The sequence below is a fragment of the Octopus sinensis genome, linkage group LG6 (genome assembly GCF_006345805.1).
Source record: "Octopus sinensis linkage group LG6, ASM634580v1, whole genome shotgun sequence".
Taxonomy (NCBI): Eukaryota; Metazoa; Mollusca; class Cephalopoda; order Octopoda; family Octopodidae; genus Octopus; species Octopus sinensis.
This window is the reverse complement of record NC_043002.1, coordinates 66,249,635-66,269,105: the sequence shown is the minus strand read 5'-3', so window position 1 is coordinate 66,269,105 and position 19,471 is coordinate 66,249,635. Positions and strand designations below refer to the sequence as shown.

At 38.3% G+C, this 19,471-nt stretch overlaps 1 protein-coding gene across 3 annotated transcripts in view; it reads left to right on the top strand.

The window, feature by feature from the left end:
* Positions 1-19,471, top strand: part of LOC115213145 — a 42,059-nt gene that overhangs the window by 18,688 nt on the left and 3,900 nt on the right. For 2 of the 3 annotated variants that reach the window (XM_036503964.1, XM_036503963.1), the window contains exons 2-4: positions 17,602-17,937; positions 18,838-18,862; positions 19,096-19,194. In XM_036503964.1, the coding sequence (XP_036359857.1) occupies positions 17,617-17,937; positions 18,838-18,862; positions 19,096-19,194 (445 nt within the window). In that variant the 5' untranslated portion in view covers positions 17,602-17,616. Of the gene's footprint in view, positions 1-409; positions 728-17,601; positions 17,938-18,837; positions 18,863-19,095; positions 19,195-19,471 lie in introns of those variants that run through there. The other variant, XM_029782079.2, reaches the window with a different exon arrangement.

Genomic DNA, 19,471 nt, shown 5'->3' with positions numbered 1-19,471 from the left:
GATGCACTTTTTTGATAACCACATACACTCACAGACAGACGTACGAAGGTTTGTTTGCCCAAAGATTCTTCAAGAATATCAAAATACGTCGAAACACGCTGAAACATGTTACGTAACCGTTGTATCAGTTTCCAATAACGAGCCACTCTTCCTAAAAATAATCATTCCAAAAATGTTATAAATCAGTTTGTTTTGAGGTAAAAAAAAAAGCCTAACTGCTAGTTTCCACGGATCTTATTTTACTAAAAATAATATTAGCGTCTGTCGTTTCCTAGCAACTAAATGTGTTGGCGTGTAAAAGTTGGTTTGCAATAGAGTTAAATATTGTTTTTCTGCGTTTACTTCCGTTAATCTAGGGGAGGTAACTCTAAGTTACTTTGATTTCTGAAATCCTTGTGAACAGCCACTAAATCAATTGTTGCGCACGCACACATACACACTAGCGCGCGCACACACACACACACACACATATACACGCACACTGTCACATACCTTCAACCACAGTGCACAGTCATTTATGATACTTTCATTTTAGTGATTTAAAAGTACTTCGTCACAGATACACATACACACACACATACACCTACGCAACACACTATCCTATCATGCTATCACTTTCTCTCTCTCTCTCCCCCTTACTCTCTCCTTCATACACACATACACATACACACACACATAGACACAATCACTCAGTCACTCACAACACGATATTCGCCGTCGGTCAAAGGTAAGCCCTGCCTCCTCATTATTACTCTCTCTTGTGTAAACGTTTTGGTTATATTGTATTTTAACTGTGGAAATTAGAAACTGCGTGTTTAAACAAATAAACTCACTGTATTGACAAATAATGTATTAACTTCTTGTTATTGATAAATGGCATTAAGAAATAAATTATTTTTCAGTATTGTTTATGTCACTAATCCGTGACAGAATGACAGAAGAATACATTCCTTATCTAGTTAGATGTGCATATCCATTTGATTGTATATAATTAGTTTTAAATCGTTTGAATACAAATAAACTAATTGTTTATATCTTTTTTTTCTCTCTCTCTGATATCATCTTATGATGAATCTGAACACCTCATTAGTGATGTTATCTGGTGTCATTGAATGTTTAGGGTGTTTATCAAATACCCTCACCTAGGCCCCCAGCCAGGTTGATCGAGACCCAGGTTATGTTCAGTTAACACTTCCTCATTCATGGCTCACACCTCCTGACTATGGCCATCTTCAAGCAACTTCTTCTGCCTCGTTAGCCAACTTCGTGGCCTTCCACTAACTGGCCCTTTTGATGCCCCTAGTATGTTGGCTTTGCAGAAGGATATGTGCATTCCACTTGAAAGGGTTCACATCTTACTCGTCATAAAACGATATAATTGTAAAAAGCTCATAATTTTCAATCGTTTTACACACACACACACCACACACACACACCACAGAGGGAGAGAGAGATAGTTATGTCTCGTTTCTTGCCACTTAAATCCATCTGAGTGGATGAAATAAGGGCGAAAGTAAAGAATACATACACCCGGTGTTTAGGGTTCAGGGTTCAAGTTAGAGTTTAGGGTTAGGGTTTTGTTAACGCCGAAAACGGGTGGGGTACATGTTCCTTACCTCCGCCGAAATAAGTACCTGTAACATGCTCGTGTTGATTAAACCAACGTTACCTGGCTCTTTACAAAATTTCTCCTTTGTGCCTTGGCAAAAGAAATCAATAATTCATTAAAGGTGTGATGTGAAATAAGAGGTTTGACCCTGATGATATTTGGTTTCGATTTCTAGTTGAATCCAGTAGATATCACTTATGTCTCATTTTCTTTATCAATAAATGAGCCAGAGAAGAAGGGAGGGGCAGTGTCCATGATCTTTGCTAATCGTGGGTTGAGATCGAAATTTGAAAGCTCACAATATAGGGAACTGTATTAAGTGTTTCCCGAGTATGATGTCCAACTGAAGGCGGCGAGCTGGCAAAAACGTTAGCACGCCGGGCGAAATGCTTAGCGGTATTTCGTCTACCGGTCTGCCGCTATGTTCTGAGTTCAAATTCTGCCGAGGTCGACTTTGCCTTTCATCCTTTCGGGGTTGATTAAATAAGTACCACTTACGCACTGGGGTCGATATAATCGACTTAATCCGTTTATCTGTCCTTGTTTGTCCTCTCTATGTTTAGCCCCTTGTGGGTAGTAAAGAAATAGGTATTTCGTCGGCCGCTACGTTCTGAGTTCAGATTCTTCCGAGGTCGACTTTGCCTTTTATCCTCTCGGAATCGATAAATTAAGTACCGGTTGCTTACTGGGGTCAATCTAATCGACTGCCCCACCTCCCCAAAAATTTCGGGCTTTGTGCCTTGAGTAGAAAAGTGAATGTCCCACTGTGTATCACCTTGGGCAAGTGTCTCCTACAAATCCGACCAAAGCATTCTGATTGGATTTGGTAGACAGAAACTGAAAGAAGCCCGTCGTATGTGTGCATGTGTGTTTGTTCCTCCACCACTGCTTGACAACCGGTGTTGGTGTGTTTACGTCCCTATTACTTAGCAGTTCGGCAAAAGGTTTCAATAGAATAAGTACCAGGCTTTAAAATTCTTCCAGGCGATGCTCCAGCATGGCCACAGTCTAATAACTGAAACAAGTAAAAAAAAAAAAAAAAGATACCACCCAAAAGCTTATATGAGAGGCATTAATGTACAAATTGGATAACTGGAATGTTGTGGCACTTATGCTTTTACTATGAGCATTAGCAGTATTAACCTATAAAGTGCTGGGATTTGCACTTACATAGCATGGACTGCTGAGCACATTTTATGAAAATGAGTCTACCATGCACACATAAAAAACAAAAAATACTTAATATATCTTCTTAGTATATAATGGTGGCAAGTTTTACATCATCTGAAAAGTCATTAGTTGAACTATTAGTCCTCTTGCATTCTGGGGGATATAGGAGTGTTTGTGTGACATTAGACCCCAACAAACGCCCATAAGTTAAATGCATCTATCTGGGCCAAGATTGTGGCTTGTCGACTTGTGCCTGACGGCCATGATCATGGCCTGTCATGCTTTATGTGTTAAATGTGTGGCTTTGACAGAACTGCAATTCAATAAAATCCAGTCTTGTCAATATTGTGACCCTTTAGTTGACAGATTTTCATTTTCATTTCTTGTCTACTATAATCACAACGTTTATTTAGAGCCGTGGTTCTCAACCATTTTCGACTTGTGGACTCCTTTGATTCCTATTTTTGTAGTTAAATATTATTAGGAATTATACAAAAAATTGTTTAAATATTTTGTGTGTTGTAGAAGTATAAGTAATTTATTGCTCATAAATTTTTAACATCAAAATTTTATATGGTACCCCAAAGGTCATATGAGCCCTGGTTGAGAAACACTTAAAATATGTTCTTATATCAAATTATTGTGTGTGTATGTCTAAAGTATCTACCTCTACTGTATATGGGCAGTCTGTATGTGGTCGTTTGACTTGCTAGAAACACCAACCAAATCTCCATACCATCATCCTATCATCTCAAAAAACAACTCACTGGATAATGTAGTCTAAGATACAATGTTTGAAAATATGATGAGATGGTCATGGCTAGAACGTCTTTGATCTAGATCTGCTGGATCAAAGCTGATCCAAGGGTAAACAGCGACTGAGAGTTGACATCTGAAGCAGTGCATTGCAATGAGGTTTCTTTTCCCAGTTGAGCTATTCTGCTAAACTTAGCCACCTTAACTTTTGGCCTAATTGGGCTGGTTGATACTGACCACTTCTGATATTTGTATATGTATATATATATATATATATATATATATTATATATATATATATATATGTATGATGTATGTATGTATGTATGTATGTATGTATGTATGTATGTATGTATATGTATATATATATATATATATATATATATATGTATGTATATATAATATATATATATATATATATATATACACATACAGAGAGAGAGAGGGATGTGTAAATATGTATGTTTGTATGCATGTCTGTATATATGGAAGTGTATACACATATTTGCACGTATATATATATATATATATATATATATATATATATATGCACATACACACACATGCATACACATACACACAAAATTGGAGCCTGGGTAATGTATCTGGTTTTTTGAAATTCTATAATGTTGAACACCTGGTTGATTTTCTGGGGAAAAAAAAATTCTTTTTGGGAATATCTCAAACCACGCATCTAAGCTATAAATAAATTTGGGGCTAAAAAAACTGTTTTGAATAGAAGATATAAAAAAAACAAAAAAAAAAAACTGAAGGCTGTACTTGGGGCTGAAACCACACCTTCTGTGGTCATGACAGACATTCTACCACTGGACTAAAGCAATCCTTTAAATTTTTCTAGCCATTTTGGTAACTTTATCCTAACCAGCAAATATTGTATGTTGTTAACATTCTAAGAATACAGTTTCTAAAACGAATAGAGAAATTCAAAAGATTGCTTTTATCCAATGGTAGAACATCAGTCATGTCTATGGGAGATGTGGGTTCAAGTCCCAAAGGGAGCTTTTAACTTTTTTGATAAAAAAGAGTTTTTTTTAACCCATTATTTATAGCTTTATGTGTGTGCTTTTGAAATATTCTAAATAAGAATTATTGCAAATTCTTATGATGTCAATAAAGATAATGATTTATTCATTTTGGTTATAATAATTACAGATACTGACTATGTGTAAGGTCTATGTTGTAATCAGAGAACTTGAAGTTGATACTGAATAATTTAATATTGAGTATATTCAGCAATTGTTTTTAAATAAAGGATTAATTCAGCCTCCTACTTTACAGTATATATGTATATATATGTGTGAGTGTATATGTGTGTGCATATGTGCTTGTATATATTTATGTATATTTGCTTGAGTATGTGACTGTGTATGTCTGTTTATGTGTGTATACATAATATAATTTATTTATTTATATTAAATATAGGTGCAGGAGTGGCTGTGTGGTAAGTAGCTTGCTTACCAACCACATGGTTCCGAGTTCAGTCCCACTGCATGGCACCTTGGGCAAGTGTCTTCTACTATAGCCTCGAGCCAACCAAAGCCTTGTGAATGGATTTGGTAGACGGAAACTGAAAGAAGCCCGTTGTATATATGTATATATGTGTGTGTGTGTGTTTGTGTTTGTCCCCCCAATATCTCTTGACAACCGATGCTGGTATGTTTACGTCCCCGTAACTTAGCGGTTTGGCAAAAGAGACCGATAGAATAAGTACTAGGCTTACAAAGAATAAGTTCTGGGGTAAGTAAAAGAGTAAAAGTGTATAGTGTCCAGGGAGAGTCATTCTGTTTTAATGCATTATTAATTAACGCATTCACATAAAGAATCTTGCAAACCAAATACAAAAATGAAATATATATATATATGTAAATGTAATATGTGACAATTATTTTGGGAGCCACGATAAAACTCTGAGTTTCGGATGCCGAGGTGGAAATCCATGCCACCATGGCTACCGAATAATTGCCACATAAATTCCTCTATTTACATAATATTGAGGTCTCTTTATTTCTTTTGTTGTCTTACCATTTTTATCAATACACACAGACACACACACACACACACACACACACACATATATATATATATACACACACACACACACACACACACACACACACACACATATATCATCATCATCATCGTTTAACATCTGTTTTCCATGCTAGCATGGGTTGGATGGTGGTTTGAGTGGGGTCTGGGAAGCCAGGAGGCTGCACCAGGGTCCAATCTGATCTGGCAGTGTTTCTACAGCTGGATGCCCTTCCTAATACCAACCACTCCGAGAGTGTAGTGGTTGCTTTTTACGTGCCGGAGGAGCTGTCATCGCCCACGATTGGATGGTGCCTTTTCTGTGCCACCGGCACAGAATACATATATATATATCTGAGAAGACATGCCAAGCTAAGTAAAATTGCTGTCATCCATATATACATGCTTGTCCTTTACAGGTGCCAGTGGCACATAAAATGCACTTGTGCCACTACTGTGCAAACACACCTGTGTCTGTGGCACATAAGAAGCACCCATAACTCTCTGTTTAGTGGTTGGTGTTAGGAAGGGCATCCAGCCGTAGAAACCATGGCAGTGAGCTGGCAGAAATGCTAGCACGCCGGGCGAAATGCTTAGTGATATTTCGTCTGCCATTACATTCTGAGTTCAAATTCCACCGAGGTCAACTTTGCCTTTCAACCTTTCGGGGTCGATAAATTGAGTACCAGTTATGCACTGGGGTTGATATAATCGACTTAATCCCTTTGTCTGTCCTTGTTTGTCTCCTCTGTGTTTAGCTCTTTGTGGGCAATAAACAAATAAGAAACCATGCCACAAGTCTGGACAGCTTCCCTGTGGGCCAGTTCCATGTCAAACCCGTGCCAGCAGGGGAAAGGGACGTTTAATGATGATGATGATGATGAGGAGGAGGAGGTGGATGTTGATGATATATACAAATACCATCGCGATCATGATCGTTATTGTTGTTATAACATCCACTTTTCCAGGTTTGCATGGGTCACATGGAATTCATTGAAATATATTTTCCCATACCTTTTCCTGTTGTCAACCTTCACCTATTTCCAAGTTACATAATACTTCTCCATAGTTAGACATGTCTTCATGGAAGACTGGACATGAATGGCTATTTCTATGACTTGACACACAAACATACATATACACATGCATATATTTACATATACTATTTTACTCTTTTATTTGTTTCAGTCATTTGACTGTGGCCATGCTGGAGCACTGCCTTTAGTCAAGCAAATCGACCCCAGGACTTTTTCTTTGTAAGCCTAGTACTTATTCTATTGGTCTCTTTTGTAGTTGTGATATCAGTGCCGGTGGCACATAGAACCATCTGAACGTAGCCGTTGCCAGCGCTGCCCCGACTGGCCTCTGTGCCAGTGGCACGTAAAAAGCACCATCCGATCGTGGTTGTTGCCAGCCTCACCGCTAATTTACGGGGACGTAAACACACCAGCATTGGTTGTCAAGCAATGTTGGGGGGGACAAACACAGACACACAAACATATACACACACATACATATATATACATATATACGACGGGCTTCTTTCAGTTTCTGTCTACCAAATCCACTCACAAGGTCAGCTTGAAGCTATAGTAGAAGACACTTGCCCTAGGTGCCACGCAGTAGGAATGAACCCAGAACCATGTGGCTGGTAAGCAAGCTACTTACCACACAGTCACTCCTGTGCCTATAACATATTTATATAATATATTTATATTTTAAAATAATAAGGGTGAAAAATTGAATATTAATTTGATTAATATCAATTTAAAACCAGTGTTCTAGCATATTAAAATCTGAAGATACAGAAAAATTATATTGCATACATAAACGTGGACATCCCTGTGCTAGACGTAGATCCGCTATGGTCTTACCACTAAGAAAGGAATGTTCTCAAGAAAATTTTAGCAAAAGCCAGAACGTAAGCAAGCAAGACGAATGAAAAGAAACAAAATATAGATTAATCCTTCCTTAGTGGAAAGACCATAGCAGATCTACTTCTAGCATATGGATGTCCATGTTGTGGCCATCCCTCTTATATGTACATATGTATGTGTGTGTGTTTATCAATTCATTTTGCAAGATTCTTGATGTGAAATCATGTGTTGAAACAGATATTCTTGAACTGCGGAATGGTCATTTTATTCAAAAAATTTATTTATTTATTTATTTTGCCAAATAAACACACGCACTCATCATCATCATCGTCATCGTTTAGTGTCCGCTTTCCATGCTGGCATGGGTTGGATGGTTCAACTGGGGTCTGGGAAGCCAGAAGGCTGCACCAGGCTAAGTCTGATCTGGCAATGTTTCTACGGCTGGATGCTCTTCCTAACGCCAACCACTCCACGAGTGTAGTGGGTGCTTTTTACGTGCCACCGGCACAGGTGCCAGGTGAGGCTGGCAACAGCCACGATCGGATGGTGCTTTTTACGTGCCACTGGCACGGAGGCCAGTTGGGGCAGCGCTGGCAACGGCTACGTTCGGATAGTTCTATGTGCCACCGGCACTGGTATCACAACTACAATTTCCATTGATGTTGATCGATTTTGATTTTGATTTTGGTGTATATATATATATTTCTTCACTCGTTTATTACTGTTATTTTATTATTTTTATGCCTAACAACTACCACAGACTTATTGTAGTGTATCATCTGGATATGTTGCTTATAACCAATGGAATTCGTTTTATTTTCTGTATATATATATGTATTTGAGTATTGCATATGTACATAGTGTTCAATGTAAATCGAATGCTTATCTTTGTGTATTACACACAACAATTTATCAAAAACTATCGTTTTATACTTATAATGTTTCACAGCACATTAAAGAGTTACAAATACATTTTTTATAAAAATAAAACTGTGTGCAAGATGCAGGTGACAAAGATATTTCCAAGCAAGGATATTTATTACACCTATATCTATTTCAGTGGGTATTTTGAATAGAAATACTATAGATTTCATTTAATGAAACATAATATATAAGGGGAGTGGTCATGGAATTCACTTCAGTGCATACCTAAATGTGTATTAGTACAAAAGATAACATAAATATGTTTTGACCCATGAAGGAGTATGACGACTATCACTTTTTAAGTAGAACACTTGTGTGACTTGTAGCTTTGTTTTTTTTAAGCTCTTTTATATTTTTTGTTATGCTTTAACATAGAATATAATGAGGAAATTTAATCATCCTGCCTCTTTTCTAATGATTTTTTGTTTGTTTTGAGTATATAACTATATGGATAGGATCAGACATGGCTATGTGTGGTTAAGAATTTGTTTTCTAACCAACTGACTTCAGATTCAGTCCCACTGGTAACCTTGGGCAAGTGTCTTTTACTATAGCCCCAGCAGGCCAACGAAAGCTTTGTGAGTTGGTTTCATAGACAGAAATTGAAAAAAGACCATCATGTGTGTGTGTGTGTTCCAGCAAGAAAATGATTCTGGTCCTTATCTAAGGACCTTCTCTTCCTGAAGTTGGTCTGATTAGGGATAAAGTTTTTAGAACTAAAGATTTCTGTAAGTGAAATGAAACAGTGATATTACTGCTTGAAGGAAGTATTTTTTTAAATAATTATATGTGTGTCTGTGTGTCTTTTTATTTGTCTCCTGTAACTTAGCAGTTCAGCAAAAAGAGATCATTAGAATAAGACCTAGGCTTATAAAAAGGATATAAGTCCCGGAATTGATTCATGCAACTAAAATTCTTCAAGGCAGTACCCCAGCATGGCCACAGTCTAATGACTGAAACAAGAATATACATATGTATATAGAGAGAGAGGAGGCTGGCAGACGGCCATGATCGGTTGGTGCTTTTTACATGTCACCAACAGCGCCGCCTGACTGGCATCCGTGTCAGTGACACGTAAAAAGCACCAACCAATTGTGGCCGTCTGCCAGGCTCCTCTGGCCCCTGTGCTGGTGGCACGTAAAAAGCACCCACTACACTCACGGAGTGGTTGGCATTAGGAAGGGCATCAAGCTGTAGAAACACTGCCAGATCAGACAGGAGCCTGGTGCTGCCTCCTGGCTTCCCAGACCCTGGTCGAGCCATCCAACCCATGCTAGCATGGAAAACGGACGTTAAACGATGATGATGATATAAATATATATATATATATATATATATATATATATAAAAGAAGGAAAATGTACTCACTTTACACAGTTTTAATATATTAAAACTGTGTAAAGTGCGTGCATTCTCCTTCTATTTTATGTATATATTTTTTGCATTACAACTCACCATGTGGGGATAATCAAAATTCCTCCCTTTGTGTTATGATATATATATATATATATATATATATTGGAGTATTGGCTCTTGAGGCACATCACATACAGATATAAATACCAGCATGTGAATATTGAATTAAAAATACCCTTTTAGGGGATCTACTGGAGATGTAATTTTCATCTCCAGTAGACACGACAGGTATTCTACCACTGGTCTAAAGCAGTCCTTTGAATTTTTCTCTCCATTTGAGAAACCTTATTCTTTTCAATGTAGCTTGTATTTATGAGAATTTATAGACTATTGAGAGAACATGAACAGATATAAATATCTATTGTCAACAGTATATATCTCTATGTCTGTTTCTCTCTCTCTCTCCCTCTCTCTCTCTCTCTCTCTCTCTCTCTTATGTATGATGTATACACACACACACACATGTGTATGTATATATATATATATATATTTATACATATATAATAAAATACATACATATATATATGTAATTTATGTGTGTGTGTGTGTATAGATACACACATATACTCATTCTTAACTGTTTAATCATGTTAACTCTTTATTCATATCACACTTCAGTTCATTTCAACAACAGAAAAGCTAAGCAAACGAAAAAAAAAAACAGAAAAGTCTGTACAAATGAAGTCAAACCAGAAATCACACCCAAAGATTTTATGGATGTCAACCTGAACTGAGAGAGCAATAATCAATCAAACTGTACAGGAGACAACAGTTGTGGGGTACATAGTTGGAATTTTTTATTTCTCTGTGTAGTAAACACACTTGGAAAAAGTTTTTTATGGGTGATATTATTTTAAGCCTTTAGTATTCAGATGACTCCATCAAATGCAAATCTTATATATTCACATTGATTTGAATTAACCATGCATTATCTCTTGGTCACAAGATTTCAATATGATTGTTTATTTTCACTTCAGATTGTAGGGTGGATGTAAGAAGTTAGATCTGGCCAGTTGCAGCATAAAACGTAGAATATTTTGGCTGGATATGGCCAATTTAAATGCTAAAGGGTTAATTTAGTTTTAGGGAGGTATGTTATGGTATCAGCATAAAAATCATTCAAAGAATTGTTTGTCCTTTCATAACAAGGGTGAAAGGAAGCCTCTATGCAGTGACTCAGTCTGCTAGAAACAGTAACCTTGTCTCCATCAAATACAAAAGGTGGTTTGATTATGTAGTCTTCCCACACCAGCTTTATGTTGTGTAATATTTATTGTTTTGCCCCAGATCAACTTTGAATGAGTAGCCAGGATCAACCTATTGTTATTTTTATTTTTTTATATTTATATTTTTTTATATTTATATTTTTTTATATAGGCGTAGGAGTGTGAATAGGTGTAGGAGTGGCTGTGTGAATAGGCGAAAGAGTGGCTGTGTGGTAAGAAGCTTGCTTACGAACCACATGGTTCCAGGTTCAGTCCCACTGCATAGCACCTTGGGCAAGTGTCTTCTGCTATAGCCTCGGGCCAACCAAAGCCTTGTGAGTGGATTTTGTAGACAGAAACTGAAAGAAGCTTGTTGTATATATGTATATATATATGTATGTGTGTTTATATGTTTGTGTGTCTGTGTTTCTACCCCCAACATTGCTTGACAACCGATGCTGGTGTGTTTACGTCCCTGTAACTTAGCGGTTCGACAAAAGAGACCGATAGAATAAGTACTAGGCTTACAAAGAATAAGTCTTGGAGCCAATTTGCTCGACTAAATGTGGTGCTCCAGCATGGCCACAGTCAAATGACTGAAACAAGTAAAAGTGTTAAAGAGTTTTATTTTGGTGTTGTTGTTGTTCTTTTGCAGACCGAATACATCTAGGTCTACATTATCTGTTGTGAATGTAAGGTGGCAAGCTGACAGAAACGTTAGCACGCTGGGCAAAATGCTTAGCGGTGTTTTGTCTGCCGCTATGTTCTGAGTTCAAATTTTCGCCGAGGTCAACTTTGCCTTTCATCCTTTCGGGATTGATATATTAAGTACTAGTGAAATACTGGGGGTTGATGTCATCGACGCGACCCCTCCGCACAAGTTTCAGGCCTCGTGCCTTTAGTTAAAAGGATTATCCATTGTGAAGGTGTATGGCCTAGTGGTTAGAATATTGCCCTCATAATCAGAGGGTTGTGGTTTCAATTCCTGAACTGGCTGGAGCATTGTGTTCTTGAAGAAAACACTTCATTTCTCATCACTCCAGTCTACTGCAGATGCACATAGCTCAGTGGTTAGGCTATTGGACACGTGATCATAAGATTGACGTTTCAATTCCTAGACCAGGCAGTGCATTGTGTTCTTGAGCAAAACACTTCATTTCATGTTGCTCCAGTCCACTCAGCTGGTAATAATGAGTAAGCCGGCAATGGAACTGGTATCCCATCCAGGGGAGAAATATAACGACCACAGAATCTAGGAAACTGGCCCTATGAGCTTATATAACTCAGGAAACAATCTTTATCCTTATCCTGCTCTAGTGAATTCAGCTGTAAATAAAAGGCAGCAGAAACATTAGCATGCCAGGCGAAATACTTAGCAGTATTCCGTCTGCTGCTATGTTCTGAGTTCAAATTCCGCCGAGGTCAACTTTGCCTTTCATCCTTTCAGGGTCAATTAAATAAGTACCAATTATGCACTAGGGTCGATATAATCGACTTAATCCGTTTGTCTGTCCTTGTTAGTCCTCTCTGTATTTAGCCCCTTGTGGGTAGTAAAGAAATAGGTATTTCATCTGTCTTTACATTCTGAGTTCAAATTCTGCCGAGGTTGACTTTGCCTTTCATCCTTTCGGGGTCAATAAATTAAGTACTGGGGTCGATCTAATTGACTGGCCCTTTCCCCCAAAATTTCAGGCTTTGTGTCTTGAACAGAAAAGAATTCAGCTGTAAATAATTTCCAGCAATACCTGGGCAGTTATCCTTGAAACAGACAAGTATTCCATTCAAGGAGCGGTTGTTTTGTTATCTCAGTCCTTTATACACCTTGGAAAATGGGTTAAGCTCCAGCCATTTGAGACATAGGACACACGACAGACGACATAAGCCTGTATTGTCTAGTGTGCTCTACCTTAGTTAAGATAGTATGATGTCATTTGAGAGTTATTTGTTTACTATTTCTCACAGATACAATGGTCAAAGAGTGGGCTTCGTGTTAACTTTAAAAAGTAATGAAAAAATAGTTTTGTGTGTGAACAAGAATTGAACTCAGCACAATCATCATCATCATCATCATTTAGCATCCACTTTCCATGCTAACATGGGTTGGGCGGTTCAACTGATGTCTGGGAAGCCAGAAGGCTGCACCAGTCCCAGTCTGATCTGGCAATGTTTCTACGGCTGGATGCTCTTCCTAATGCCAACCACTCCGTGAGTGTAATGGGTGCTTTTTACGTGCCAGACGGGGCTGGCAAACGGCCACAGTCAGATGGTACTTTTTACGTGCCACTGGCATGGGGGCCAGGCAAGGCTGGCAACGGCCACGATTGGATTGTGCTTTTTACGTGCCACCAGCACGGGGCGGGGGGCTGAAATCACTATCAATCATCAATTCTAAAATGTTGTTACTGCTTACACCAGCAAATTATGTCACCCTCACTGACAATTTAGGGGTTAATTGTATCATTATTACTGATAAGAGCTCACTTATCTTAGCCTTGAAATACAACACAGGGTCATCAAGTTATGGCTGGCTGGCTGGCTGGCAGGCTAGTTGGTTGGTTGGTTGGTTGGGTAGAAAGATGGATGGCTAACTGTCTGTTTCTGAATTGTCCCTCATCAATCCTGCCAACCTCAATTAATGTTCATGGTAAAGGTTAAAGGCTAAAATTGAGTGATGAATGAAAAGATTTGCCAGTAATTTACCCTTTATTCACTTCCATCAGGCATCATGAAAACAAATGTCCTTGGTGTATGAATAATGTTCAAAATTTAGGCCAACTTTTACAAAAGATGTGAGCACAAATAAAAACCTAAAAAAACACGATGAGATGTGTTCTCTTTTTTTTTAAATTTATTTATTTATTTGTTTTGTTTTGTCTATCCCCATTCCCACCCCATGTCTTGACTGAAAGGTCATAAAAATAATGTAATATTATCACTGTTATTATCAGAGTATAAAGGATGGCAGAAATGGTAGAAGGCCCCGGTCAGCCCTGGTCAAGCTGTCCTATGACAACCATGCAACCATGTAGTCGACTGACCTACAGATCTACCTTTCTAATATTTTCTTTGTTTAAGGCAGCAAGCTGGCAGAAACATTAGCACACTGGACGAAATGATTAGCAGTATTTCATCTGTCTTTACAATCTGAGTTCGAATTCCGCCAAGGTTGACTTTGCCTTTCATCCTTTTGGGATTGATAAAATAAGTACCAGTTGAGCACTGAGGTTGATGTAATCAACTTGCCTGCTTTACTGAAATTGCTAGCCTTGTGCTAAAATTTGAATTCAATATTACCAGTAAATGAAAATAGTCTTGAAAATAAGGGCAATCAGAAGATGCATCCTCTATCCCCTTTACTCCTACCCTCTTTGTCAACAGTAACCATCAAAAATTTTCCACTCTACCCCAGGGGATGCCCCCTCCTTCATCACTTCCAAAAGTAATGCTCTATACGTACCCAAAATATTTACCCTTATACTTGTAAACAATATATTTCTATTTTCTGCCGCCAAGGTTAACGTTGCCTTTCATCCTTTCAGGGTTGATAAGTTAAGTACCAGTTGCATATTGAGGTCGATCTAATCGACTGGCCCTCTCCCCCAAAATTTTGGTTCTTGTACCTAGAGTAGAAAAGAATATTTTTTTTTATGTTCCCAGTTCAAATTTCGCTGAGGTCAACTTTGCCTTTCGTCCTCTCAGGGTCGATAAATTAAGTACCAGTTGCGTACTGAGGTCTATCTAATCAACTGGTCCCCTACCCCAAAATGTCGGACCTTGTGCCTAGAGTAGAAAAGAATATTTTTTTTTATGTTCCCAGTTCAAATTCTGCTGAGGCCGACTTTGCCTTTCTTCCTCCCAGGGTCGATAAATTAAGTACCAGTTGCATACTAGGGTGGATCTAATCAACTGCCTGCCTCCCCAAAAATTTCAGGCTTTGTGCCTTGAGTAGTAAAGAATATTTCTATTTTCTGGTATGTAAGTATGTCACTGCTAGTTAACCAGCTAATGTTTTTACATTAGAGACTCTGTATCATTCTAATTAAGTAATTTAGAAATGAGATAATTAATAGTTTTATGGCATTGTACATAACATAATGGCTTTACTTGTATGTGAGTAATAGCTTAGTCAATGTTATTCATTAGCTTCTAAGTTCTTGTCTCATTGACATTTTATTTACATAATGTTGTGTAATCAGTTATTGAAACATTGATGTTGCTTTTGTCATTAGGTGAAACTATGCCAGGTGCAACCTGTGCAGGAAAGCTTATACATGTGTGTGTGTGTGTGTGTGTGCAGTGCATGTACATATATATGCATGTATCGAGATATCTGGTGCCTGGCCGTACTCAAAAAGACCTGTCCGCCACAGCAAAATTGATACTGGTGTTGGTTCCACATGAAAAACATTCATGCTGGTACCACGTTAAAAGCACTAATGCTAGTGTAACATAAAGCACATGCAGTGGGGTGGTTGGCATTAGGAAGGGCATCGAGCCATAAGAGCCATGTGTATGGATGTATATGTATGTGTAAGTATATATATATATATATATATGTGTGTGTGTGTGTATGTATATATGTGTATATATGCATATGTATGTATGTGTATATGCCTATATGTATGCATATGCATGTATGCATATGCGTGTATGCATGTATCAATGGGTGTGTGTGCGTGTGCATATTTGTGTGTGTATATATATATATACGGAGTGGTTGGCGTTAGGAAGGGCATCCAGCTGTAGAAACATTGCCAAATTAGACTGGAGCCTGGTGCAGCCTTCTGGCTTCCCAGAACCCCGGTCGAACCGTCCAACCCATGCTAGCATGGAGAACGGACGTTAAACGACGATGATGATGATGATGATATATATATATATATGCTTATGGATTTAAGTACATATGTGTGCAGGCTTATATTAATAGTGCATATATACACACATATATCTATGTGTGTGTCAAAATCAAAATAGAAATTGTAGTTGTGGCTGACACCAGTGCCACATGACTGGCACCTGTGCTGGTGGCATGTAAAAAGCACCATTCAAGCATGGGTCGATGCCAGTGCTGCCTGACAGAGATCTCGACAGACTACAACACAATGTTCTTGCTGCTCAGTGGTCAGCAGATGGGGGACAAACTTGGCAGAGACATGCCACATGTTCAATTCAGGCATTAAGATTGCTTGCTCTGACCCATACGACAGACCAACAACATCAGCAATGTCATGAATTGTCCTCCGACGATCCTCATGCACAAGCTGATAAAATTTCTCTACATTACCAGGGATGGCACTCGTGCCAGATCTTCCAGATCACTCATCGTCTTCTTTCTCTTTTGAAGCTCCTGTGCCACCTGAAACATTGCGCATGATCCATTGCCATGTCACCATAGGCTTGCCAAAGCATACTCAATGTCTCTGTTGTAGGCTTTCCAAGTTTATCACAAAATTTCACGTTGCCTCTTTGTTCCAACATCCTGTTCATGACAAAATCACATGCTACAGCATACATGTGATCACAAAACCACAAATTTCACAACTTGTGAAGTAAACACTGTGCTGTCACTCGGCACATTGCCTCATAAAGGTCACTGCTAGCTCTCACTGCACATGCAACTGTGTGCTGCCATCTCTTGGTGCATTGCAGAACCAGTTCAGAAACTTTTTGATACCACCTCATATATATCTCTCTATATATAAACGGCAGTTTGTCTGTGCGTGTTTCTGTGTGTCTGTTTGCTTGTACCCTCACCCTGACCACGGCTTTCAACCGATTCTGATGAAACTTGACACACACATAGCCCAATGTCATAATTCAAAACTAACGCAGCGAAAATTTTGAAAAGTTCCCCCAGTTCTGAAAAAAATCGATAAATTCGACATGGGGTCGAGAATCAGAAACACAAACCGCAAACTGTCTAGGGGACGCAACTCCACCTTTTTTAACTAAAAAAAATTTACCATCATTTTTTTCCATTTTTTTGCTATTTTTTGGCTATAACTCTCTAAAAATGCTTTATAGTTATTTCCCTTACAAATCTGAGCAACGCCGGGCGATACCGCTAGTATATATATATATATCGGAGACCCTATTCAGTCATGACTGACCATGGGATTGCACCTAGAAAGTTACCCTCTAAGGCAAAGTCCGGGCAAGGTTCTTTATAGAAGACCAGCAGTCGCCCATGCACACCGGCCTCCCCTCTCCATGCCACCGATGTCATCCAAGGGGAAGGTAAAGGGGCCGATACGGCTTGGCACCTGTGACGTCGCAACTCATTTCTACAGCTGAGTGAACTGGAGCAACGTGAAATAAAGAGTCTTGCTCAAGAACACAACGTGCAGTCTGGTCTGGGATTCAAACTCACAATCTCATGGTCATGAGTTCAACGTTCTAACCACTGAGCCATGCACCTTCACACACACACACACACACACACGCACACACACATATATATATATATATATATATAAAATGCATATTTGATATTTTTATAAATGTATGCACAATATTTTATAAGGACGTAACATATTTTTAATGCATATATAAAATATTTGCAATTCATATACACACATCTAATATATATTCTGCAGGGTTGTGATACAATTATGAAGCTGACAAGACAACTTATGCAATTCCGTTGTCCATGGTCCTATCAAAAGCTTTTACAGCAATATTCTTCATCACGATGTCAAATTCCTCTGGGATTTTTACCAACACAAGGACTGACCAACTGCTTAGCAACACGTGGTTTATCTTCAATGCTAAATCAAGCAAATCGGAAACCATGTTCTCCTAATGCCCATCAGACCTCTGTCTGGTCCATCTTAGGATGCCAAAGTATTTTCCAAACTCCATCCTTGAACTGTCACTGTAATTCAAAAGAATCATCACAGAAACAAAATGGTAATTTATCCCTGGAAGAAGTGGTGAGTTGAATTTTTGGATGTTTTTTTTATTTGTAATTTTCATTTGTTTTACATATTGTTTAACTCAGCTCTAATCCAGAAGGCATATCATCAAAGCTATTCCGGTTATGACCACCATGTCTTGTCTTCAGATATATCCTTATTTTTTTATCTTCTATTTGTTTAAGTCGTTTGATTGCAGCAATACTGGGTCCCCACCTTGAGAGCCTTTAGTTGAACAAATGAACCCTAGAGCTTTTTTTTTTAAGGGCCAGTACTTATTTTAGTGGCCTCTTTTGCCAAACTGCTATGCTATGTCATGGGGATGTAAACAAACCAACACCAGTTGTTGAGTGGCAGTAGGGGCAAACAGAACACAAACACACAGAAACACATACACATACATACATACATACACACACACATACATATATATATATATATATATGGGTTTCTTTCAGTTTCCATGTACCAAATCCACTCAAAAGGCTTTGATTGGCCCAGGACTATAGTAGAAGACACTTGCCCCAGGTGCCATTGTGTGGAACTGAAACCAAAACTAACATGTCTCTTTCTCTTGCACACACTCACTCTTTCTCTTCTCTCTCTCTCCTCTCTCTCTCTCTCTCTCTCTTCTCTCTCTCTCCTCTCCTCTCTCTCTCTCTCTTCTCTCTCTCTCTCTCTCTCTCTCCTCTCTCTCTCTCGCTCTCTCTCTCTCTCCTCTCTCTCTCTCTCTCTCTCTCTCCTCTCCTCTCTCTCTCTCTCACACACACACACACACACACACACACACACACATAAATCTGAAGTTTTCTGGACTGCATCAGAAAATAATCTTTCAAAGATTTTCCTCCAATATTTAGAAACAATGAAATTCCTTTTAGTTCAGTTCCATTAAAATATGTTGTTTATTTATTACAGGCTGTCAGATTGGCCAATGAAAACGGTAAGTGAGAAAATTCTAAATCATTTCCTTATTTCTAACATTTCTTTTACTCAACATCACTTAGAATGGTTTCTGTCTTATTTTTTTTTTGTTTCCTAACAACCAACACACAAGAAAGAAACCCATCTACTTTTGTGGTTCCAACAAACTTATTTGCACGTTTTTTCCAAATTTAAGTTCTTGTCTAAATAATACAAGTGGAAGGAGCATAAAGGAAAATCTTTCTATTACAGGGTATCTCTCTTGGAACCGTAATGGTTACTTAGCAACTGCAGTAGGTGTAGCAATGCAAGCCGAGGCGAAAATGCCACTAAGTGGAGTGGCTTCTGAAGGTGAGTTTTTCATTGTTTTGTTTTACCCTTTCATTACCAACTCTGGCTCTGAGTACAAATGTCTTGTTTGCATAAGTTTTGAATTAAAATCTTCCACCAAACCTTTGTCAACAATTTATGTTCCTAACACTTGCTGAATGATGACTAAGCTATTTTACTAAATTCTTTGTTATATTTAAAGTAATTGAAAGAAATAGAGAGCATCTCAAAATAAAATCAGTAACGAAAGGGTTAGATGAGTTTGGTCATAAAACAGTGGTTTGTCTTATTTCTGGAG